Below are 25,966 nucleotides of genomic sequence, written 5' to 3' on the forward strand. Positions count from 1 at the left end.
ATGTTATCTTTTAAGAGTTTTATGGTTTCATGACTTACATTCAGGTCTTTGATCCATTTGGAGTTTCCTTTGTGTATGGAGTTATACAATAACCCAGTTTCATTCCCTTACATGTAGCTGTCCAGTGTTGCCAACACCATTTGTTGAAGAGGCTGTCATTTCCCCATTGCATATCCATGGCTCCTTTATTGTATATTAATTGGCCATATGTGTTCAGGTTTATATCAGGGCTCCCATTTCTGTTCCATTGATCTATGGGTCTATTCTTGTGCCAGTACCAAATTGTTTTGATAACTGTGGCTTTGTAGTAGAGCTTGAAGTTGGGGAGCATAATCCCCCCTGCTTTATTCTTCCTTCTCAGGATTGCTTTGGCTATTTGGGGTCTTTTGTGGTTCCATATAAATTTTAGAACTATTTGTTCTAGTTCATTGAAGAATGCTGTTGGAAATTTGATAGGAATTGCATGGAATCTGTAGATTGCTTTAGACAGGATGGCCATTCTGATTATATTAATTCTTCCTATCCATGAGCATGGGATGTACTTCCATTTATTGGTGTCTTCTTTAATTTCTCTCATCAGTGTCCTGTAGTTTTTAGGATATAGGTCTTTCACCTCCTTGGTTAGGTTTATTCCTAGGTATTTTGTTTTTTTGGTGCAATTGTAAATGGAATTGTTTTCCTGATTTCTTTCTTCTAGTTCATTGTTAATATATAAGAATGCCACAGATTTCTGTGTATTGATTTTGTATCCTGAAAATTTGCTGAATTCAGCTATTAGTTCTAGTAGTTTTGGGTTGGATTCTTTAGAGTTTTTTACATATATCATGTCATCTGCAAACAGTGACAGTTTAACTTTTTACTTACCAATCAGGATGCCTTTTATTTCTTTGTGTTGTCTGATTGATATGGCTAAGACCTCCAGTAATAAGTTGAATAAAAGTGAGGAGCATGGGAATCCTTGTTTTGTTCCTGATCTTAGAGGAAAAGCTTTCAGCTTTTCACTGTTAAGTATGATGTTGGCTGTGGGTTTGTCATATATGGTCTTTATTATTTGAGGTACTTGCCCTCTATAACCATTTTGTTGAGAGTTTTTATCATGAATGGATGTTGAATTTTGTCCAATGCTTTTTCTATGGAGATGATCATGTGATTTTTGTTCTTCTTTTTATAGATGTGGTATATGATGTTGATGGATTTTCGAATATTGTACGTTCTTGCATCCCTGGAATAAATCCTACTTTATCATGGATGATCTTTTTTATGTATTTTTGAATTTGGTTTGCTAATATTTTGTTGAGTGTTTTTGCATCTATGTTCATCAGGGATATTTGTCTGCAATTTTCTTTTTTTGTGGTGTCTTTGCCTGGTTTTGGTATTAGAGTGATGGTGGCCTCATAGAATGCATTTGGAAGTATTCCCTCCTCTTCTACTTTTTGTAAAACTTTAAGGAGGATAGGTATTAGGTCTTCTCTAAATGTGTGAAAAAATTCAGGGGGGAAGTCCAGATATTAACACAAGCATACATGGTAAATTAATATATGATAAAGAGCCATGGATCTACAGTGGGGAAATGACAGCCTCTTCAACAACTGCTGTTGGCAAAACTGGACAGCTACATGTAAGCGAATGAAACTGGACTACTGTCTAACTCTATACACAAGAGAGTAAACGCGAAATGGATCAGACCTGAATGTAAGTCATGAAACCATAAAACTCTAAAGAGGAAAATATAGGCAAAACTCTCTTGAATAAACATGAACAACTTCTTCATGAACATATCTCCATGGGCAAGGAAAACAAAAGCAAAAATGAACAGGTGGGACTATATCAAACTAAAAAGCTTCTGTACAGCAAAGGACACCATCAGTAGAACAAAAAGACATCTTACAGTATGGGAGAATATATTCATAAATGACATATCCGATAAGGGGTTGACATCCAAAATATATGAAGAGCTCACACACCTCAACAAAAAGCAAATAATCCAATTAAAAAATGGGCAGAGGAGCTGAACAGACACTTCTCCAAAGAAGAAATTCAGATGGCCAACAGGCATATGGAAAGATACTTCACATCACTAATCATCAGAGAAATGCAAATTAAAACCACAATGAGATATCACCTCACACAGGTTTGGTTGGTCAACATCCAAAAGACAAACAACAGCAAATGTTGGCGAGGATGTGGAGAAAGGGAGACCCTCCTACACTGCTGTTGGGAATGTAAATTAGTTCAATCATTGTGGAAAGCAGTATGGAGGTTCCTCAAAATACTAAAAATAGAAATACCATTTGATTCAGGAATTCCACTCCTAGGAATTTACCCTAAGAATGCAGGAACCCAGTTTGAAAAAGACATATGCACTCCTATGTTTATCGCAGCACTATTTACAATAGCCAAGAAATGGAAGCAACCTAACTGTCCATCAGTAGATAAATGGATAAAGAAGAGGTGGTACATATACACAATGGAATATTATTTATCCATAAGAAGAAAAGAAATCCTACCATTTGCAACAACATGGATGGAGTTAGAGGCTATTATGTTCAGTGAAATAAGCCAGGCAGAGAAAGACAAGTATCAAATGATTTCACTCATCTATGGAGTATAAGAACAAAGCAAAAACTGAAGGAATAAAACAGCAGCAGAATCACAGAACCCCAGAATGGACTAACAGTTACCAAAGGGAAAGGGACTGGGAAGGATGGGTGGGAAGGGTGGGATAAGTGGAAAAAGGGGCATTACGATTAGCACACATAATGTGGGGGGGGACAACAGGGAGGCAGTAATGATTCTATAGCATCTTACTATGCTGATGGACAGTGACTCTAATGGGATATGTGGTGGGAACTTGATAATGGGGGTAATCTAGTAACCACAGTGTTGCTCATGTAGTTGTACATAAATGATACCAAAAAAAAAAAAATTCAGTGGTGAAGCTATCTGGTCCAGGGATTTCATTCTTAGGTATTTTTTTTGATTACCAGTTCAGTTTCATTGCTGGTAATTGGTCTGTTCAGATTTTGTTTCTTCCTAGGTCAGCCTTGGAAGGTTGTATTTTTCTAGAAAGTTGTCTGTTTCTTCTAGGTCATCTAATTTGTTAGCATATAGTTTTTCATACTAGTCTCTAATAATTCTTTGTATTTCTGTGGTGTCCATAGTGACTTTTCCTTTCTCATTTCTGATTCTGTTTATGTATGTACACTCTTCTTTTCTTGGTAGTTTGGGTAAGGGTTTATCTATTCTGTTAATTTTCTAGAAGAACCAACTCCTGGTTTTATTGATTCTTTCTATTGTTTTATTCTTCTCAATTTTATTTATTTCTGCTCTAATCTTTATTATGATCTTCCTCCTACTGATTTTGGGCCTCATTTGTTCTTTTTCTAGTTTCATTAATTGTGAGTTTGGGACTCTTCATTTGAGAATGTTTTTCTTTCTTGAGGTAAGCCTGTATTGCTATGTACTTTCCTTTTAGAACTGCCTTCACTGTGTCCCACAGATTTTGGGGTGTTGAGTTGTTGTTTTCATTTGTCTCCCTATATTGCTTCATTTTGGTTTTTATTTGGTCATTGACCCATTGATTATTTAGGAGCATGTTGTTATGCCTCTGTGTGTTTGTGGGCCTTTTTGTTTTCTTTGCATAATTAATTTCTAGTTTCATGCCTTTGTGGTTTGAGAAGCTGCTTGGTACAATTTCAATCCTTCTGAATGTACCGAGGCTCTTTTTGTGGCCTAGTATGTGATCTATCCTGTAAAATATTCCATGTGCACTTGAGAAGAATGTGTATCCTGCTGCTTCTGGGTGGAGTGTATTGTAGATGTCTGTTAGGTCCATCTGTTCTAATGTGTTGTTCCATGCCTCTGTCTGCTTTTCTGTCTGGTTGATCTGTCATTTGAAGTGAGTGGTGTGTTGAAGTTTCCTAAAATGAGTGCATTGCATTCTATTTTCCGCTTTAATTCTGTTAGTATTTGTTTCACATTTGTAGGTGCTCCTATGTTGGGTGCATAGATATTTATAATGGTTATATCCTCTTCTTGGACTGACTGACCCCTTTATCATTATGTAATGTCCTTCTTTGTCTCTCGTTACTTTTTGTTTTGAAGTCTATTTTGTGTAATACAAGTACTGCAACTCCTGCTTTTTTCTCCCTATTATTTGCATGAAACATCTTTTTCCATCCCTTCACTTTTAGTTTGTATATGTTTTTGGGTTTGAAGTGAGTCTATTGTACACAGCATATAGATGCGTCTTCTTTTTTTATACATTCTGTAACTCTATATCTTTTGATTGGTGCATTCAGTCCATTTATTTTTATAGTGATTATCGACAGACATGTACTTATTGTCAGTGCAGGCTTTAGATTCATGGTTACCAAAGGTTCAAGGCAGCTTCTTTGCTATCTAACAGTCTAACTTAACTTGCTTATTATGCTATTTCAAATAGAATCTAAAGGATCTTTTTTTATTTCCTCCCTTCTTTTTCTTCCTCCACCACTCTTTATATATTAGGTGTCATATTCTGTACTATTTGTTTATTCCTTGACTGACTTTGTGGGTATTTAATTTTGTGTTTACTTAGTAATTAGTCTCCTTCCTTTACTGTGGTTTTATTTTCTCTGGTGACATCTATTTAGTCTTAGGAACACTTCTATCTATAGCAGTCCCTCCACAATACACTGTTGAGATGGTTTGTGGGGGTAAATTCTCTCAGCTTTTGCTTATCTGGAAATTGTTTAATCCCTTCTTCAAATTTAAATGATAATCTTTCTGAGTAGAGTATTCTTGGTTCGAGGCTCTTGTTTCATTACATTAAATATCTCATGCCACTCCTTTCTGGCCTGTAAGGTTTCTGCTCAGAAGTCTGATGGCAGCCAAATGGAATTTCCTTTGTATGTCATCTTTTTCTCTCTCTGGATGCTTTTAGTACCATGTCCTTGTCCTTGATCTTTGCGATTTTAAGTATTATATGTCTTGGTGTTGTCTTCCTTGGGTCCCTTATTTTGGGAGATGGATCGTTTGGATTTTAATACATATATTGCCAAATGATCCTTCAAAAAAGGTATTTTTACTCACTTTGGTAAATTGCAATTGGTCACAGATTCTTTGCTGTTTCTCCCATCCAGAAATGAAGGCTATTTTTCTACTCCTTGCATTTGGGTAGACCAAGGCCTTGAGAGCTATTTGTAGATTACTTTTTCTTTCTCTTGGGATATTGCTGCCATGTGAAAAAAACCCAGTCTATCTTACTGGAGGGTGAGAAACTATGTGAAGGAGAGACAGAACTATTTCAGTTTATGTTCCCTAGACTAGGGATTGGCAAACTTCCCTGTAAAGAGCTAAAGAGTAAATACTTTTCAGCTTTGTGGGGTATATGGTCTCTTTTGCAACTACTGAACTCTGCTGTTGTATAGAAAGCAGCCATAAAAAATATGTAAATAAATAGGTATGACCAGAATTAGCCTACCAGCAGTAGTTTTCTAACCCATACTCTAATCACCCTGCCAACTACCAGCCATGTGAGTAAGGTCACCTTACACAATTCAAGACCCAGGTAACTCCAGCAAACTTAAGGGGTCAGCTGAACCAGCCCAGATAGACCAGAACACCTGCCCAGCTGATGTACTGCATTTTGAGGGATAATTATAATATGTGTCATAGTAATAATTATAATTATAGTAAATAATGTTTTAGGGTGGTTATGCAGCAAAAGCTAACACAGTTAAGCTTTGCCATCATCAGATGCTATCAATGTTTTATTTTTATTAATCTGACATGTTTAAAATGGCATATTTAAATTATTTTACTATGTCTTTCCATGATTACTAAGGCATATGAGCATTTTTTCATATATGTTCATTCATCAACTGTATATGCTCTTTTATGAGCTTCCTCTTTATATCCATTGCTTATTTTAATATTCAATTCTCATTGTTTATAAATATCTTATTAATCCTGTTATATTGAAAATATTTTCTCCATGTTTGTCTATTATAGTATCTTTTATTAAATTTTTAAAATTTTTATATAATCAAATTTAGCAATCATTCCTTTATGGATTTTTTTGTCTTTAGATGTCCCTTCCTACTCTAAATTTATCACAACATTCTTCTAATACTTCTATAGCTGATTTTGGTTATAATTGTTTTGTTTATTATCCACATATTCATTTATACTGTAATTTTAATTTTTTCCACTTAGAAAACATTCTTATTAGCTATCCTTGAACATTTTGATTTTCACATAAATTTCAAAATCAAATGTGGTTTTGCATAAAAACTTCTTGGTATTTTAATTGTTATTTCTATTTGTGTCCTATTTTAGAGTACCCTCAAATTTTCTGGTCTCTCAATGGCACTATTTCTGGGTTTCTAGTCCTAGATGAATTTATTATCTGCTGTTTTATGGGAACAGGAGAGAGGGTAGTCAGATGTACATTTATATACAGTTCTTCCATGAGTTATATTAAGTTTCTGAAATTTACTTTTCAAGTTTTTGAAAGAATTCAGCATTGCTTATAAAGAAAAATACGGTGTGTTAAGTGTAAAACATTGCTTGAATAGCTCTCTCAGTTGTGTAAATGTAGGCTGAGGAACAACCATTATTCTGAAACTAGGGAATAGCTTTTGTGATTTCATTAAGGTAGCCATTAGATCTCTGACATAACTTGGTCCCTAAGCAGGTGATAGATAAATTTACATAAGAAATCCAGGCTCCTCTGGGCTAGAAGGAATCGATACTTAATCATTGCTCCCTGAGACATTGTTAGAGGAACCTGTGGATGTTGACTGGCTGGCCCTGGCCAAAGCTCAGTGGCAGGGATGAGTAAAAGGTCTTTGAAATGATTAACTTCAGTAAAGTGGGAGTCTAGGCTGATGTCCTAAAGGGTTGATTTCAGCCCAGGTGGCGTCTGATGCTCTGAAAGCAGTTCTGGTATCAGTTACACAATATGTCAGAACTAGCAGATGAGAGGGAAAGCTAAAGGTCATCCAGACTGTACACGTCAGAGTTTGGTACCCCCCACTCTGCCTGGCCCCTGACTCTGGGAGCATGGGATGGAGGCTCATTCAATTACTCATTGAATGTGCAGAATCAGTTTCCTACGTCAAAAAGGCAGGAAGAAACAAAGGATGTAATTGACTAATTGGACTCCTAGACCATTTTTGTTGAGGCACAAAAGTTGGTCAGTCTTCTATGAAATTAAATTCTTAGGGATTTGAGGGCAAATCAGAAAGAAAACCCTAAGAGACAGATATTATATCTTATTAATCTATTTTGTAGAGTCTCTAGACAGTTTTCATTTTATGTGAAAAAAAAGTATTATCATTGTATTTATCAATTTTAGGAGCAGACCAACCTATGTCCACCTATAGCAAAATTAATTTAAAAAATTGTGGCATATCCATACAATGGAATACTATGCACTGGTCACAAAAGATACTATAGAACTATATTAACTGAAGTAGGAGAACCTCCAAGACTTAAATGTATGTGTGTGTGGGAAATATATATACACAGTATATAACACTATTTCTATAAAAATTATTTCATTTTATAGCTTTATGAATATTTAGGTCTAGAAGTAAGGTTACCAAAATTTGATGGTGATTGGCTCTAGGCAGTGAAATTTTAGATAATTTTTGCTTTATCATACTTTCCTGTATTATTTTTTTAAAACAAATTTTCTATAATGAATGTGTTTTATCTTTATGAAATAATTTTTAAAAGAGGGAAACTAAACAGAAAATTTATAATAGTAGAAAATAATAGCTTACAATGTGCCAGAAACTGCATTATGCATTGTCTGATTTAATTCTCACAACAACCCTATGTGATTAACTAATTCAGTTTTGCAATATTGCGCAAACCCAGGCTTGAATAATAGTCCACAGTCACAAAGTTAGTAAGTGGTGGGAGCAGGATTAAAGCACAAATTCCCTTGCTGTGGAGGTAGGGTCTTTTTTGCTTCTACCCACAGGAGAGTTAGACCTCTGTAGCTAACAGAGAAATTCACCAGCATCTTAAACACAATCTACTTTCAACCTTACCAGTCTTATCTCCAAGGCCATTTTCTCTTTGACCTTTCCAGAAGCAAGCACTAAATACTGTAAAAATAACTAGCACCAAAGTCACTACCTGCTAAAGACAGAAAACCTTCTGTGGTATTCTCTATATTAGACCCAGTGAACCATTGCTTCCAGTACTGGAGGATACTCTGGCATAGTTTCCTGCTTTTAAATCTTGGCTGGCCCTTTGAACAAACAGAGTATCATGAAAGCACCAGTTCTTGGTCTATGCCTTAAGGCTTAGAATTGTCCGCTTTTGTCCTTTTGGGAGTTCTGAGCCAACGTGTAAGTAGTATGGCTACTCTGCTGGAGAGATCATGTGGAAAGGTCACATGGAGAAAGAGGACAGGCCGAGAGGCCCAGTTATTCCAGCTGAACAAGAAGCCACCAGCTGATGCTACAACCAACAGCAAGGACAGCCGAAGAAATGGTCTGGCTTATTACAGCCCAGATTGCAGAACAGTAAGAAAAGAAAATGGTTCTTGTTTCAAGTTATACATTTTAGGGTGGTTTGTTACACAATAGGTAATGAAAATACTTCCTCATCTTTCCTTGGGTGATAGCTGGTACACTGGGTTCCGCTTAAAGCTGAAGTCTCCATTCCTTACTCCAATAGTATGCCAGAAGCTTTCACATTAATTACTAGACCTAGGCAAACTTTAATTGAAAGAGATACTAGATGGGGGTACAGAGGCTCACTTTAGCCCTAGTTTTGTTACCAGTTGCACGCCTTTTGAAAGTGATTTACCTTTTTCTCAGCTGTAAAATGGGGAGGCTGATGCCCACTCTACTTACCAGAGGATGAAAATTACTATAACAGAGTTGAAAAAAAATACGAACTGCACGTAATAGAGCTTCTAGCTCAAAAGGATGATGAGAAAATAAAAGAACTAGGACATGCTATCATCTGGGTGTAGGATCTTGAAGAAACGACTTAATATTTGTGATGCCCAGTTCTTCCTCTGTAAATTGGGCTACTCTTTCTCACCTCACAGGTTTATCGGTGACGACGAAATCATAAATCACAGGAGTCCTGTTCCACTATAAATGCTAATTGCCAACCGTCAAAAACAGAAGCCCCCTCCCTCCGCCACCCCCATATTCCCAGCCCAAAACCCCAAAGAGAATCATTTAGTACGCCTGTAGCGGGGACATACATAAAAAAAATTACATTAAAAGAACACAAGTTCCTAGCAGATTCTAACGCGGGGGCCTCCCTGCCCGAAAACAGTACCGCTGGCTTCCATACCCACTCCCTCTGTCAGACGAAACCGCCAAGTTCAGGTCTCGCGAGAGTTTCTTCTTTCTTCGGAATCCGCTACAGGTCGCGCGAGACTGACTCGTTCAATCACAAGGCTGGATGGCTGCCCAAGATGGCGGCGCGCTGGGAGCGTATCATCTGCGTTTCTAGGAGCTTCGCGCTGCGGGTGGCTTAAGATTTTGGGGCTTTAGAGCCCCATTGTAGCTCGGTCATCTGGCGGGAAGTTTGACCTCGGAGGTGCGTCACTTAATATCTCTTACGCGGGTTGCGAGGTCATTTAAGTCAGGTTTCTCCGAGGTGCTTTAATTCTCGGGTTCTGTGCCGGTGAGGTGCTGATTTAGGGGCCTGGGGAGAGAGACCCGACGGGGTGGGTGGGTGGCGTATGTGTGTATGTGTACTGGAGCTGTGGTGGGGTCGGTGGGAGGAGCTGGCGAATAGAATGGGGACTAGGATTGAAGTTGGAAGACACTCTGGCTCTGAGGAGGTTTTGAGAGATGCGAAATTGAGGCGGGAAGACAAACTGAGTGGGTTAGATGAGGTTGTGGAAGGAGTGGAAGAGATGGAGAACTAGCAGTGGCGAAATTGGAGGAAAGAATTCAGATTTATGAGGGAAGACGACAGGAGAAAACGGAGATTGGAGTGGTAGGAATCTGTGCAGAAGGAATTCGAAGTTCTGAAAGCAGAATTTAGACTATTTAGTGTTAAGATAAAGGGCAGTTGAGGTCAGGAGAAACCAAGGAAACAGCACAGAGGTGGGAAATATCAAAGAAAGTCGAAGACTCAGCCTTAAGGATCTACTGCTTTGGTTTTCTGGACAGACTAGGGTAACCCGGAAGAAAAAGCTCCAGCCCCAGGGCTGCTCTGTTTTGAGTCAAGATGAGGACTGTTTCCCGAGAATGAGAGTTCTGTGTTTCAGTGGCTTGGGCAGTGAAACGACTTGCATTTTGTTTTTAATCAATAAATATTTATTCAGTGGCTACTCTCCTGGGCCCTGTACTTAGGTGTTGGGATATCGCGTGAGCAAGAAATATTTCGCCTCAGGAGCTTACTGGCAGGGCAGATTAAAAAAAATAAGTAACATACATGGAATGTCAGATGAGAAAGTTATGTGTAGAAGAAAGACTAAAGCTATTAAAGGAGATGAGAGTGTTCACTTACTGAACATTTAAGTGGAGGTACTCATGGAAGGCATCAAGGAGAAGGTGACATTTGGTCAAAAATTTGAACAAGGACAGGGTACCATGTATGTTTGTAGTTCTGGGGAAAGAGCAGTCCATGCATACCAAACAGCAAGTACAAAAGCCCAGGGGCAGTAGTGTACCAAACTTGATAGAGAAACAGGAAGCCAATTTGGCTAGAACAGAATGAGCCAGGAAGAAAAAAGTAGATTAAAGAGAAGCAGGGAGTGACAATGCTGATGCCAGGTAAGAGCTGACCCTCAGTTAAATTTTGAGGAATGAAATAGATTTAGCTAAGAGCACCATTTCCTGTATTAGAGCTTGGTTTCCTAAGAAATGGCTGTATTGACTCATTCTGCATCTGTTTCTGTCCAGAGAGGTTGATTAATGTAGGAAATGAATCTGCCATATCTGTAATTTAATGAGTTCCGTTATGTTCAGAGTGTTATGTGTGCATACTGATGTCAGCTATGTAGTCTGAACCTTAATGTGTTGCAGAGCCCTAACATACCAGTGTGTCTTGAAGTTACTGTTAGAGTGCCTTTCTTTTTTTGTTGCTTGCTGGAATCACAAGATAGGCAAGCATTTTCCTTTTCAACTTTTTCTGGGGGATTGGTTCCTGTCCTAGTTTTATGCTCCCCTCTTTCCTGATAGTCTGTAACAGGTATGTTAATGTTAGGAAATTAAAACTTGTATGTGGCGAGTTTCTGTGATAATGTGAGGAGCAAAAGGTGATAACTTAATGTGCTGAAAAACTTCCAAGTTATTGTTAATTCTCCCAAATCTGAATTATTCATTTATTCAACAAATATTGTATGCCAGTTGTTAGGGGGTGTAGTGAAGAATAAGATGGACGTGGTTGCAGTGCAGACAGAGAGAGAGAGAGAAATGTAAATTAAAGTGCTCTGAGGGAAAAGCACAGAGTACTTTGAAAGCATGTAGAGTGGGTATGTGATTGGATGTGTGATGTCAGAGAAAGCCTGCCTGAGAAAATGATGCTCAGGGTGTGATTTGAAGGACAAGTGGGCCTTCAGAGGTGAAGGGATGATGGGAGGGTGAGGAGAATCTTTTAGGCAGTAAGAATAATAGATGGTGGGGCAGATCATGATGTAGCAGAGGAAGTGAAAGAAGATGAGTAGGTCTCAAGCATAGTGCAAGAAGAGGAAAGTGGCAATGAATGAGATTGGAGGGATAAGCAAGGCCTAAGTTATGTATTCCTTGTTAATGATTGTGGATTTATTAGTCTAATAGCTTTAGGAAACCACTGAAGGGATTTCACGAGGAATGCTCAGATTTGCAGGGGGTAGGGAAGACGTGTCTTCCAAGTGAAAAGTGAATTGCAGGGGCAAGAGTGGATATAGAGAGATCAGTTAGAGGCTGTTACAGTAATCCCAAAGAGATACGATAATGATCTGGGCTAAAGATGTGGAGTTGTGACAGGTGAAAATTAGGTAGGGTCAAGAAATAGTTAGGAGATAGAGAATATTCAGGACATGGTGTGTTTGGAATGGAGAACACAGGGTGTAGAAGGTGCTGAAGATTTCTGGTTTGTGTGCCACAAGAAAGATAGTGGTGTTATTCAGCAACTTAGGGAAGATTAAAAGAAGACCATTTTGGGATGGGTCGAAATAATTTAATTTTCGACATGTCATGCATGAAGTACTTTTGAGTCATTCAAGTGAGAAGTCAGGTAGGGAGTTGGATGTATGATTTGGAGAGGTCTAGGGTGAAGATGACAATTCTTTGTGGAAAATGGTTGTTAAATTTCCGGTGTAGAAAGCTGTCAGAAAACCTGAAACAGAGTGTTGACAGATTCATTATTATGTCAAATTACATCTCTAACAAAGCCTGCAAAGGAAAGGTGCTTGTTGTCAGGAGACTTTATGATAGTCTTAACTTGGGAGATGAGGGAAAGAAGACCTTCCTGAATGAAGAAGAGGTGCTTGAACTGTGATAGAGAGAATGAGTAGGAATTCTTTAGATGAAGAGAGAGGGAAGAACGTTATAGACAAAGGGGTAAGGTGTGTAAAAACCCTACTGCAAGAGTACAAGGACAGGCAGAAGAGCAAGTGGGGTATGATATAAGCTGATGGTGAAAAAACAGGTATGGCTCCGCCCTGTTGGGCCTACATGTATGCTGAAGGGACAGTTTCTGTTTTTATCCTAAGAGTGAGGTTTTTGAACAAGTAGGCCTAGGAGTAGAACTTATGAAATTTATGTTTAGAAATTATCATTGCAAGGTGGGAAAAGGAATTGAAAGAATAAGGTGGATTCAGGGAGACCAATTAAGAGGCTCTTGTAGCAGTCTATGTAAGTTGTACTGGGCTGATAATAGTAGAGATAGGGAAGAATAGGTGGATATGAGAGGTATTTTTAGCAGGTAGAATCCACATGACTGGATTTCTTGAGATATAAAAGGGATAGAGGATTATCAGGTGACCCCTAGGATTCTGGCTTACATAATACAGTTAAGATGAATGTCCCTATTTAAAAAAGGGGAAAATACAGAATGATATCAAGAAGAGAGTAAAAATCGTTTACCACCCAAAGATATACACTAAAATATTTTACAACTACTTAATTTTCTAAACCACTACAATGCCTTTTTGTCCAGTTTTTGTTTTTGTTATAACTGTGTTAACTTTTTTCCTCTCTGTAGTCTGGAAGAAGACAATATTTGTTTTCATTTGGTTTTAGCTGCCTAGGAGTGATAAGATTGAAGTTTATAAAAGAAATGGGAACAGAAATAATTTTTTGAAACTTCATTGACTTTATCATGCTCTACCAATTACACAAGATCACTGTAAAAATCAACCTCTGACTATAATCATGTTGGCTATGGATTATACTGCTTTCTGCCACTTCAATCCTTTTGAAGGAATAGTTTTCAGTTTCCCTCCCTTGGTTTAAAACAAAAATTCATCATACGTTGTGTATGTTTTTAAACTGTGATAAAATATACAAAACATAAAATTTACCATTGTAACCATTATTTTATTTTATTTTTATTTTCTATACAATTTTTTTTTATTAAGGTATTATTGATAAACACTCTTAAGAAGGTTTCACATGAAAAACAACATGGTTCCATTGTAACCATTTTTAAGTGTACCATTCCCGGGCATTAAATATATTCACAGTGTTGTGCAACCATCACCACTATCTATTTTGGAAATTTTTAATTATCCTAAACAGAAACTATGTTCTCATTAAATAATTCACTATTCCTCCCTCCCTCCATCCCAGGGAGCCTCTGTTCTCTCTGTGTGATTTGTCTATTCTTGGTATCTCATATAAGCGGGACAGTACAATATTTGCCCATTTCTATGTGGCTTATTTCCTGTATCACAATATTTTTAAGATTCTTCCATGTTGTGGCATGTATCAGAATTCCCATTCTTCTTAAGGACTTAATAATATTTTGTATGTATATACTACATCATCTTATTTGTTTATCTGATTATGGACATTTGGTGATTTCTACTTTTTTTTTTTGGCTGTTGTGAATAATGCTTCTGTGAGCATTGGTGTGCAAGTATGTGTTTGAATAATCCCCGCGCTCAATTCTTGTGGGTATATACCTAGGAGTGGAATTGCTGGAACATGTGGTAATTCTATGTTTAACTTTTCAAAGAATTGACAAACTTTCCCACAGTAGTTGTACTGTTTCACATTCCCACCTGCAATGCATGAGTGCTTCAGTTTCCTTACAGCCTCACTGACAGTGTTTATCTTCGTTTTTAATTTTAGCTATCCTAGTGAGTATGAAGTGATATCTTATTGTGGTTTTGTTTTGCATTACCCTAATGACCAATGACGTTGAGCATCTTTTCATGTGCTTATTTGTTGGGGACGTTTTAAAAATATAGCTTCTACTTTCTCACTTCTTTGGCAAAGATGTATCATCTGTAACTCTTGACTTGGCGGCCACAGTTTTTCCCCATTAATGTGTTTTTAAGTAAATATGCTAATTTTTTTCTTTGTTTCTTTTTAAAGATGGCTCTGAGTAAATCAATGCATGCAAGAAATAGATACAAGGACAAACCTCCTGACTTTGCATATCTGGCATCCAAATATCCAGATTTTAAGCAGCATGTTCAGATAAATCTGAATGGAAGAGTGAGGTAGGTAACAGATGAAGAATTCTTGATACTATATTATTCTAGTGTAATATGAATAGACATAATGTAGTAGAAAGTGTACTGGACTGATAGTAGACCTAAATACTAATCCTAACTTTTCATCTGACCTTGGGCAAATGACTTAACTTCTCCAGGTTTCAGCTTTTTAATCTATAAAAGGAGAGGATTGGACCAGATACTTTTAAATTTATTTCTGATTTTTAAAAAACTGCTGATGTCCAAATTGTTTGCTTACCCAACAGAGCTCAGAGTAATTGCAGAAACCTCAGGACTGTGCTTTAAAACTTGGTGCTGCTGAGGGTCTAAAGTCCTTATTTTAAGTGTGTGTTTATATTGACATGAGGTAGAAAAGTAATAATCAGGACATCAGACTAACTACACAGATACTATTTAGGGTGTCACTAAATTTAATTTAAAAATTTGTTTAAAAAAAATTAGAATAATAGTGTGAGAGCTTCAGGAAATGGCAAAAACTGTGATAATGGTGTGGGAATAACTTGTGTGTGTGTTATACCCTTAAGATGGAAATCTTTAACTGTATTCCTAAACTCTGTGAAAATTACAGAGGAGACTGAAAATTCCAAACCTGTCTAGGGAAAGTTGTGATTCAACAATGGGAAGGAGGAGCAGGGTGTATGGAGAAGAGAGAAAATAAAGATAATAGGATCAAAGGGCTTGAGGCATTTTGCTAACCTTTTCCTTCTTCCTAGCAGTCTCTTTTTGGCTTTAGAAATGGGAGTCCCAGGGCAGGATTTAACCTGAGGTCCAAAATACTCTAGAAATAATATAAAAGTCTTTTAAAAACACATTTATATTCACTTTTCTGGGAGATTATCCTTAGATTTCATCAGATTCATCATCTCTGGTCACCCCCTCTCCCTCACCTGTACTGAATACACGGAAGTTAAGATTAAATGTCTTTTTTGTTTATTCCTCTCAGTAAAAAGGTGAGCACAGCCCCTCATATGAATACTTGTACTATACCATGTTGTTATATTAAGCACATTAGAAAACATTCTTCAAAACAAATTAAATATATATTTAAATAAGAGTTCTAGTATTTCCTTTGTATACTCTAAATATTTTGACCCCTTATCTTGGTGATCATTCCTAAGAGATTGATATATCATCCCATCACTACCCATAAGAGATCAAATTCGTTTTTCTCTTTGTTTAGATCATCCCTACCATTGTTCTTAAATCTTTATTTCATAGTTATATATGTGGGTATTTGTTTATCCAAATCACTTTAGGGCAGATACTGTTTTGTTCTTAATTGTTTCTTCTCTGTACCTATTATTGTACATAATTATTTAACACATATCTATTGATTAACCGTTTTGTGCTAAGTCCTAGGAAAGCCATAATAAACAAGAAAGACATAGTAACTGCCATATTTGGAATTTCATGCACTAATGGAGGAAGTGGAAAAATAAACAAGCAGTTAACCTGTCAGTGTGACAGGATCAGTGGGGTGAATAATGGAATCACTTAGAAGGGGGAGCCAATCCTGACTTTGTGGTTTAGAGAATAATTGAAACAGAAATGGTGTCTTGGTTGTGTTCTGAAGAATGAGTGGGTGTTAGCCAGGTAGAAAGAAGAACATTACAGGCAGAGGGAGCGGCATATGCAAAGAGCACTGAGTAGTAAGGGAGCTGGAAAAGTTGAGTGTGCCTAGGATGTGGTGGACAAATGATGGGAGATGAGGCTGGGGAGGATTGTGCTTGCAGTACTTTATAAAACTCACTTAGGAATTTGGAATTTATTTTAAGGACATGGTGTGGAAGGTTCTTGTGTCTTCAAGTTACCCTCATCCTTGTCTACTACATTTTAAAACGGGAATACATGTTCACAATTATGTTTACACAGATGTATTCTAGTAGCCTGTGGAGGATGGATTGCAGAAGAAATTAAGACTGAAGGTATAGGGAGGTATGTAGGAAGTAGGTAGGAAGTTAGTATCTGCATTAGACATATAGGTGGCCTAAGTAGGTAGAGGCAGGAAGGATAAAGATCACTGCATGAATGTGAGAGAAATTCATAAATAGAATTAGCAGGACAAGGTGACAAAATGTATGAGCCAAGTATGGTGCTTGGGATTCTAACTTAGCAAGAGGAAAAGTGGTAGTGGTATTTGCTGAGGTAGGTAACAAGCAGGGATGAGTTGGTTTGTGGGGAGATGATATTTTCAGTTTTGGGCATGTGAGAAGGCTATGGGATAGTCAGGTAGGATATTTTGTAGGCAATTGAAATGAGTGTCTAAAAAGAGGAATAAAGCAGTGATGTGTGGGGATGGTGTCAGTGAAGGTCCTGGGTCTTTCAACTGAATCCTGAAGGATGAATAGAGAAGGGGAAAGAATTCCGGGTGTAGAGAAACAAAATTTTGTGAAAGGCCTGATGGTAAGTGGAGAACTGCATGTAGAGGGGGCTGAAGTGGATATAGGATAGCAGGTTAGAGAATAACAGAAGACAAGACTGAAAGGAAATCAGAACACATCACAAGAGCCTTTCATAGCACGCAAATTAGAATGAACTTGATTGTTCAGACATTGAGAAGCCACAGGAAGTTTTAAGATGGTTAAAAAAATTTTTTTTTGTATCATTAATCTACAATTACATGAGAAATATTATGTTTACTAGACTCCCCCCATCACCAAGTCCCCTTCACATACCCCATTACAGTCACTGCCCATCATGGTGGTTAGAATTTTGTAGATGGTTTAAGATTTCTATTTTTGAAATTCCTTAGCAGACCAAACAGATCTGTTCTTACAGTGTATCTGAATGGACTAAAGGTGTCTGGCAAGTAATACACATTCAGTAAATGTTTGTTGAACCATGTGAGAATTCCTCTATAAAATCTAAGTATGTGCTGCTAAGTAAGTAAATGGCATACCTAACACAGAGTTACAGATAAATGAAAAACAGATGGGCAAAAATCCATTAGGCATATGAGAAGTCCCTCCAAATAAGAATAAGTATAAAATAATCAAATTGGAAAAAAAGGCCTAGTATATATTGACAAAAGTAGTAATTTTCAGTGAAGATTTAAAAAATGAAGACTTTTCAGCATTTTGAAAAATATAACATAGAAAAGTCTCTTTAAAAGTGTTTGATATAATTTGAGACACTTTCCCTTGTATTTCTAATCAAGTAGATTAGTGGCCTTTGGGACGTCCAGAGGATTCATGAATGCCTCATAGATAATTAGATAAAAATATTTGTTGTATGTATCCTTTTTCTTGAGGAGATAGGATTCAAAGCTCTAACCTGTAATTTAGAATTTCACTTTTAAAAGAGTCACTGACCCAAAAAAGGTCAAGTAGTGTTGATAGAGGGTCTAAATAATATAATCAATGAGTTTGATTTAATGATGTGTTTTGAACTTTTTAATCTACAAATATGAATGCACATTCTTTTCAAATAATTTGTCCAGGCTTATACCTCTAAGAAATTACTAAGCTGGAATTCTCTCTAGCTCAGAGTCTATTGCTTTCCTTATTTAAGATTATAAATATTAGAAAGAAAAAGAATATTACATTTTATATGGTTTGATTATGATCTACCTGAAAAAAAATTGAGAATCACTTAAAAAATATTCAAACAAGAGGTTGCTGAATAAAATATACACATAAAATACTTTTTAAGTATAAAACATAAAAATAAATAGAAGAACAGAGAAGACAAGTAATGGCTCTATAGCATCTTACTATGCTATTGGACAGTGACTATAATGGGTATGTGGTGGGGACTTGATAATGAGGGGAATCTAGTAACCACAATGTTGCTCATGTGATTGTATATTAATGATACCATAGTAACAAACAAACAAATAAATAATACATACATACAAACATACAATTAAATTTTTAAAAAAAGAACTAAATAAAATTGATAGTTTTCCAAATACTAGTTGGAAAATTGCAAGAAAAGACCCCATCCAAAATAGCAAAGTGTAAGAGGCAGAAACTTGGCAAGAAATATGTAAGATCTATGAGGGTTAAAAAACAGCATTTCCTTCAGGGGCCTAGAAGACATGAATAAATAAATTTAGGGACATACTGTATTTCTGAGTGGGGAGACTCAATGTATTTTATGCTTGATTCTTCCCCTAATCAAAATCCCTGTAAGATTTTTGAGAGAAAAAATGGCATGTTGCCAAAGTTCAAAAACAAGATGCTCAAAGAGAGAGAGGGGGAAAAAAGATGGCAGAGTAGGAAGACAAAATGAAAATCCCTCCCCGCCACACACACACCAAGGAAACAACTACAGCAAATAAAACAAACCCTGAAAGTGACCTGAAGACCACAGAACAGCCCACCAACACCTGGTAAAGAAGAGAAGACTACACAGAGAAAGATAAAAGTGGTAGAGCCATCATCAGTTGGAACCCAAGCCCTTTCCCCATTCCAGCCCACAAGTGGGAGGAAGAGGAACAGAGAGGGGAGGGGATGAGCACTCAGGAACTCTGCACACCTGGTCCTGGAGATCTGTTCTGGGAACATGAGTCCACATTGCATTGGGCTTTGGTGATTAGCAGGGCTGGACACCACAAAGAGTTGGAGCACTCTGGGAGACTGAGATCCTGCTGCTGATAGAAGACAGGCATGCTCAGGTGGCCCCTCTGGGACTCAACACAGAGGTGGTAGTTTGAAAGCAGCAGGAAGGGTACCAGAGGGGTGAGGATTGGACAGAGCTTTCTCCACAGGAGAGGGCAGGTGAATGACACTTCCCTAGCCCTCCCTTAGCCCAACTGGTTGGGTGCTTGCGGGAGCCCCGCATACTCCATCCCCCTCGCTGGTGGCTGAGTTCCAAGATGCTTCTCTGCTCACTCCCTGGCCACCCACCTGGCAGTGCTTAGCCCAGCAGTGGTCAGACTTTGCTGCCTGGCAGGTCGAGGGAGACTTTCCCAACATTTTTGGCTCTTTCCCAGCCCAATTGGGGAGGTACCTGTGGGAGTTAGCTCCTAGCACTCCTTCTCTTTGCTGGTGGCCCAGCCCAGTGCCATGTACCTGCCTTGCCTGCCCCATTAGCCTAGCAGCACTGCCATTGCTGCAGAGCAGGCAGAGGGCAGCCCTGCCCACAACACACATGCACATACCTGTGCACCTTTGATCGGCTCACAAAGGCCTGGCTGCCTCAAGCTGCCACCCGCAGCTGACTGAGATAAGCAGACAGGTATAAAGGCAGCTAGGAGAGCCCCTAACAAAAGGAACCCCAGGAAGACAACACCAAAATATACAATAACTAAAATGACAAAGATGGCCCCACCCATAACCCGCCAACAGGAACTAGGGCTCCACCACAAAGGAGAACCAGGCACTGGTGAATAAAAAGTCTTGAGCTTCTGGGCCTCACAGGATGCCTTCTTCATAAAGTTATTACTCTCTAGACCAGGAAGCATAGCAGATCCATATAATATAAAGGAAGAAAAACAGAAACACTGACAACATGAGGGGTTAGGGAAATACGTCCCAAACAAAAGTACAGGATAAGACACCAGAAAGAGGGCTAAATGAAATAGATTTCCAGTATTCATTAGATAAATATTTCAAAGTAACAGTCATAAATGTGCTGATTTGTGGAAAAATATTGACAATCTCAAGAAGGATTTCAAAGAGATAGGGGAATTGAAAAAGCCACTCCGAGCTCAGAATACAGTAGTTGAAGAATACAGTAACAAATGAAAAATACAGTAGAGGGAATGAATAATAGATTGTTGCATGTAGAAGAGACAATCAATGAAGTAGAAATTAGAGAACAAGAAAGCAGCGGAGTTGAGGAACAGAGAAAAAAGAATCTCTAGAAATGAGAGGCTACTAAGAGACCTGTGTGACATCTCTAAATGAAACTATTCACATAATAGGGGTACTAGAAGGAGAAGCAAGAGATAAAAGAGTAGAAAGTCTCTTTGAAGAAATATTTGCTGAAAACTTCCCCTTTCTGGAGAAGGAAGTAGACACCCAGGTCCTTGAAGCAAAGAGAGCCCCTAACAAAAGGAACCCAAGGAAGACAACACCAAAATATACAATAACTAAAATGACAAAGATTAAGAATAAAGAGAGGGTATTGAAAGCAGCCAGAGAGAAAAAGATTACTTATAAGGGAAAACCCATCAGGATGTCAGCAGATTTCTTAACAGAAACTTTACAGGCCAGAAGGGAGTAGTAGCATGAAATATTTAATGTATTGAAACAGAAGGACCTTCAACCAAGAATCCTCCACCCAGTTATCATTCAGAATTGAAGGAGAGATTAAACATTTCCCAGATAAACAAATGCTGAAGGAATTCACCACCTTTAAACTGGCATTACAGGATATGATAAAGCAACTTATGTAGGTGGAAATGCTCTTAAGCCTAAATAATTTTCACCAGTGAAAATAAACCCACAGCAAATGTAGCAGACCAATACTTACCAAGCAAGTGTGAAATTAAAATAAAACAGAACAAATAGTAAAGTCAACTATATACAAAATCAGTCAAAGGATACACAAAAACATGCAGATTATAACATTAATACATAAAGTGTGGAGGAGGAAGAAGGATAAAAAAAGTACATTCAGATTGTGTTTGAAATAGTGCAGTCCTTAACTTAATATATACTGTCGTATATTTAGGAAGCTATCCATGAAACTTACGGTAACCACAAACCTAAAGCCTGTAATAGATACAAAAACAAAAACCAGAAATCTAACCACAACACCAAAGAAAACCATCAAATAACAAGAGACAGGTATTAGAGGAAGAAAGGAACAGAGAGGAACTACAGAAACAGCCAGAGTAAGTACATAACTATCAATAATTACCTTAAATGTAAATGGGCTGAATGCACCAATCAAAAGACATAGGGTGGCAAAATGGTTAAAGAAACAAGACCCATCTCTGTGCTCCCTACAAGAGACTCATTTAAGCCATAAAGACATATCTAGACTGAAAATGAAGGGATGGAAAAAGAAATTCATGTAAATAAAAGGGAGAAAAAATCAGGAGTAGCAGTACTTATATCAGACAAAATAGACTTCAAAACAATGAAAAGTAATGACAGACAGAGCATTACATAATGATAAAGGGATCAGTCCAATAAGAGGATAAAACCATTCTAATGTCTATGTACCCAACATATGAGTACCTAAATATGTAATACAAATACTAACTGAACAAAAGGGGGAGGTAGACTGTAATTCATTCATATTAGGGACCTTTAACATGCCATTTACATCAATGAACAGATCAACCAGACAGAAAATAAATAAGGAAACAGAGGAACTGAACAAGACATTAGATTAGATGGACTTACCAGATATCTACACAAGCAGCAGGATACACATTTTTCTCAAGTATACATAGAACGTTCTCTAGAATAGATTATATATAAGGCCACAGAAAACCTTAATAAATTTAAAGATTGTGATTATATCAGGCAACTTATCAGACCACAATGGTATGAAACTAGAAATAAATTACACAAAGAAAACAAAAAAGCCTATAAATACATGGTGGCTAAACAACATGCTTCTAAATAATGGATCAGTGAACAAATCAAAATAGAAGTCAACCAGTATGTGAAGACAAACGAAAACAAAAATACAACAGTCTAAAATTTGTGGGATGCCACAAAAGCATTTCTCAGAGTGAAGTACATAGCAATACAGGTCTACCACAAGAAACGAGAACAATTTCAAATAAATAGTCTAAGGTCACAATTAAAGAAACTAGGAAAAGAACAAATGAAACCCAAAGTTATAGTAGGAGGGACATAATAAAGATCAGAACAGAAATAAATAGAGAAGAATAAAACTATAAAAAAAATCAGTGAAACCAAGAGCTGGTTCTTCGAGAAGATAAAATAGGCAAACCCTAGCCAGAATTATGAAGAAGAAAAGAGGTCACAAAATCAGAAATGAATAAGAAATAGTCACAACAGATACCATAGAAATACAATAATCTATTAGAGAATTCTATGAAAAATTACATGGCAATAAATTTGACAACCTAGAAAAAGCGGACAAATCCCTGGAAAAGTACAACCTTCCAAGATTGACCCAGGAAGAAACAAAATCTGAACAGACCAGTTATCAGGAACAAAATTGAATTGGAAATCAAAAAAACTCCCAACAAACAAAAGTTCAGGACCAGATGGCTTCAAGCCAAATCCTACCAAACATTTGAAGAGGAGCTAATACCCAGCCTTCTTAAAGTATTCCAAAAAGTAGAAGAGGAAGGAATACTTCCAGACTCATTCTGTGGGCCAGCAATACTCTGATACCAAAACCAGACAAAAACACTACAAAAATAGAAAATTATAGATCAATGTCTCTGAGGAACATAGATGCAAAAATCTTCAACAAAATATCAGCAAACCAAATTCAGAAATACATGAAAAGGATCATCCATCACAACCAAGTGACATTCATTCCAAGGATATAAGGATGGTACAATATTCATAAGTCAATCAGTGTCATATACCACATTAACAAAAAGAAAGATAAAAACCACATGATCACCTCAATAGATGTTGAAAAAACACTTGACAAAATTCAATATCCATTCATGATAAAAAACTCTCAAAATGGGTGTAGCGGGTATGTACCTCACCATGATAAAGGCCATATATGACAAACCCACAGCTAACATCTCAATGGCAAAAATGTTAAACGCTTTCCCTCTAAGATAAGGATGTCCACTCTCACCACTTTTATTCAACATAGTACTGGAGGTTCTAGCCACAGCAGTCAGATGATATGAGACATAAAAGGCATCCAAATGGTAAGGAAGAAGTAAAACTCACTGTTTGCAGATGACATGATCCTATATATAGAAAACCCTAAAAAATCCACCAAAAAGTTACTAAAACTAGTAACCAGATTCAGCAAAGTTTCAGGATACAAAATTAATACTCAGAAATCTGTTGCGTTTCCTATATACTAACAATGAAGTAGCAGAGAGAGAGAAATCAGGACAACTCCATTTACATTTGCATCAAAAGGGATAAATATAACCAAGGAATAAAATACGGGCTGAAAGAACTGTACTCTGAAAACTGTAAGAGACTTATGAGAGAAATTAAGGAAGACATGAATAAATGGAAATTATCCCATGCTCATGGACAAGAATAATAAACATTGCCAAAATGGCCATCCTGCCCAAAGCAATTTACAGACTCAAAGCAATTCCTATAAAGATACCATGGCATTTTTCAATGAACTAGAGCAAATACTCCTAAAATTCATATGGAACCACAAAGACCCTGAATAGCCAAAGCAGTCTGACTGGGCTATACTACAAAGCTACAGAAATCAAAACAGTATGGTACTGGCACCAGAACGGACCCATGGATCAATGGAACAGACTAGAGAGCCCAGTTATAAACCCATGCATATATGGTCAATATATGATAAAGCAGCTATGAATATACAATGGGGAGAAGACAGTTTCTTCAATAATAGGTGTTAGGAAAACCGGGCAGGTATGTGGAAGAGAATGAACTGGATTACTGTCTAATTCCAGACACAAAAGTAAACTTGAAATTAATTAAAGACCTAAATCTAAGACTTGAAACCATGAAACTCTTAGAAGAAAACATAGGCAATAATCTCTCTTGAACATAAGCATGGGCAATTTTTTTCTAGACACATCTCCTCAGGCAAGGGAAACAAAATATACAATAACTAAAATGACAAAGAAAAACAAATAACCCAATTAAAAAATGGGCAGAGGACCTGCACAGACATTTTTCCAAAGAAGACATACAGATGGCAAAAACCCACTCCACAAATGCATATCAAAACCACAATGATACTACCTCACACCAGTTAAAATAGCCACTATTCAAAAGTCAAGAAATAACGAGTGTTGGTGAGGATATGGAGAAAAGGGAATCCTCCTACACTGTTGGTGGGAATGTCAATTGGTGCACCCACTGTGAAAAGCAGTATGGAGGTTCCTCAACAAACTAAAACTAGAAATACCATTCAAAACAGCAATTCCACTTCTGGAAATTTCCCTGAAGAAAACAAAATCCGTGAACCAAAAAGATATATGCACCCCTGTGTTTATTGCCACATTACTTAAAGTAGCTAAGATATGGAAGGAACCTAAGGGCCCATCAGTAGATGAATGGATAAAGAGGTAATACATCTATACAATGGAATATTACTCAGCCATAAAAAAGAAAAATCCTGCCATTTGTGACAGCATAGATCATTCTAGAAGGTATTATGCTAAGTGAACTAAGCCAGGTGGAGAAAGACAGATACTGTATAATTTCACTTATTTATGAAATCTAAAAACAAAGCAAAACAAAATGAAGAAAATGATAGTAGATTCGTAGACACTGAGAAGTGATTGGTGATTACCATGGAGGAGGGTTTGGCAGGGGTAGGTGGGGAGGGTAACAGGGCTAAGGAGGCACCAAAATTCACAATCATAATATAGGTTGGTCTTGGGGATGGTAGTACAGCATGGAGAATGTAGCCAGTGATTCTGTAACATCTTCCTATGTTGACACATAGAAACTGCATTAGTGGGGGTGAGGATTTAATGCTATTGGTAACTGGTGAACCACTCTGTTGTATACTTGAAACTAATATAAAATTGAATATCGAACTGTACTTCAACTAAAGAATAAGAGTTATAAAAATGCTGAAGGCAAATGTTACAAAAGAGTAATGGGTGGTGGAAAGGTGTATGGGTGGAAACTTTTCCAGATAGATATTTGAATACGTTGTGAAGTTAAAATGATTAAAATATTAGTGTGGTATTGGAGCAAGAATGGGCCATCACTTGTCTGGCACAGAGTGACATTCGGAAACACACCTAAGCCTAAAGAGCAGAACCATTGCATATGCACATTAAGTAGTGGGATAATTCCTGTCTGTTCTACTCAGTAGTGTACCTTCCAGAGCAAGTACATAGTGACAGGGTGAAACTTCCTTTCTTTATCAGTCTAAGCTTATTTGTGCCTTTCATGATTTGAAGATCTCACAGTGTTATGAATGATCTGGGATAATTGCAGTGTAATTTTGACTGTACTGAATATTCATTTTACATATGTACATAGAACCTGACTCCTAAGTAAGATATCACAACACTGTGTAAATACTTCAGTGTATTGTAAGGAGCATTTCAGGTCACTGGGGAAAGGCAGACAGTAATGGAATTTTTTTTTCAGTAATGGATTTTTTTTTCTTTTGGTATCATTAATCTACAATTACATGAGCAATGTTAACGTTTACTAGACTCCCCCCCATCATCAAGTCCCCCCACATACCCCATTACATTCAGTGCCCATCAGCGTAGTAAGACGCCATAGAATCACTACT

The 25,966-nt window shown here is 37.3% G+C and overlaps 1 protein-coding gene across 2 annotated transcripts in view; it reads left to right on the forward strand.

Moving 5' to 3' along the window:
- The first annotated feature begins 9,422 nt into the window (after nucleotides 1-9,422).
- Nucleotides 9,423-25,966, forward strand: part of METTL16 (methyltransferase 16, RNA N6-adenosine) — a 90,967-nt gene continuing 74,423 nt past the window's right edge. For both annotated transcript variants that reach the window (XM_073235025.1, XM_037022815.2), the window contains exons 1-2: nucleotides 9,423-9,561; nucleotides 14,499-14,626. In XM_073235025.1, the coding sequence (XP_073091126.1) occupies nucleotides 14,499-14,626 (128 nt within the window). In that variant the 5' untranslated portion in view covers nucleotides 9,423-9,561. The remainder of the gene's footprint in view (nucleotides 9,562-14,498; nucleotides 14,627-25,966) is intronic.

This window comes from Manis javanica, chromosome 4 (assembly GCF_040802235.1).
Source record: "Manis javanica isolate MJ-LG chromosome 4, MJ_LKY, whole genome shotgun sequence".
Classification (NCBI taxonomy): domain Eukaryota; kingdom Metazoa; phylum Chordata; class Mammalia; order Pholidota; family Manidae; genus Manis; species Manis javanica.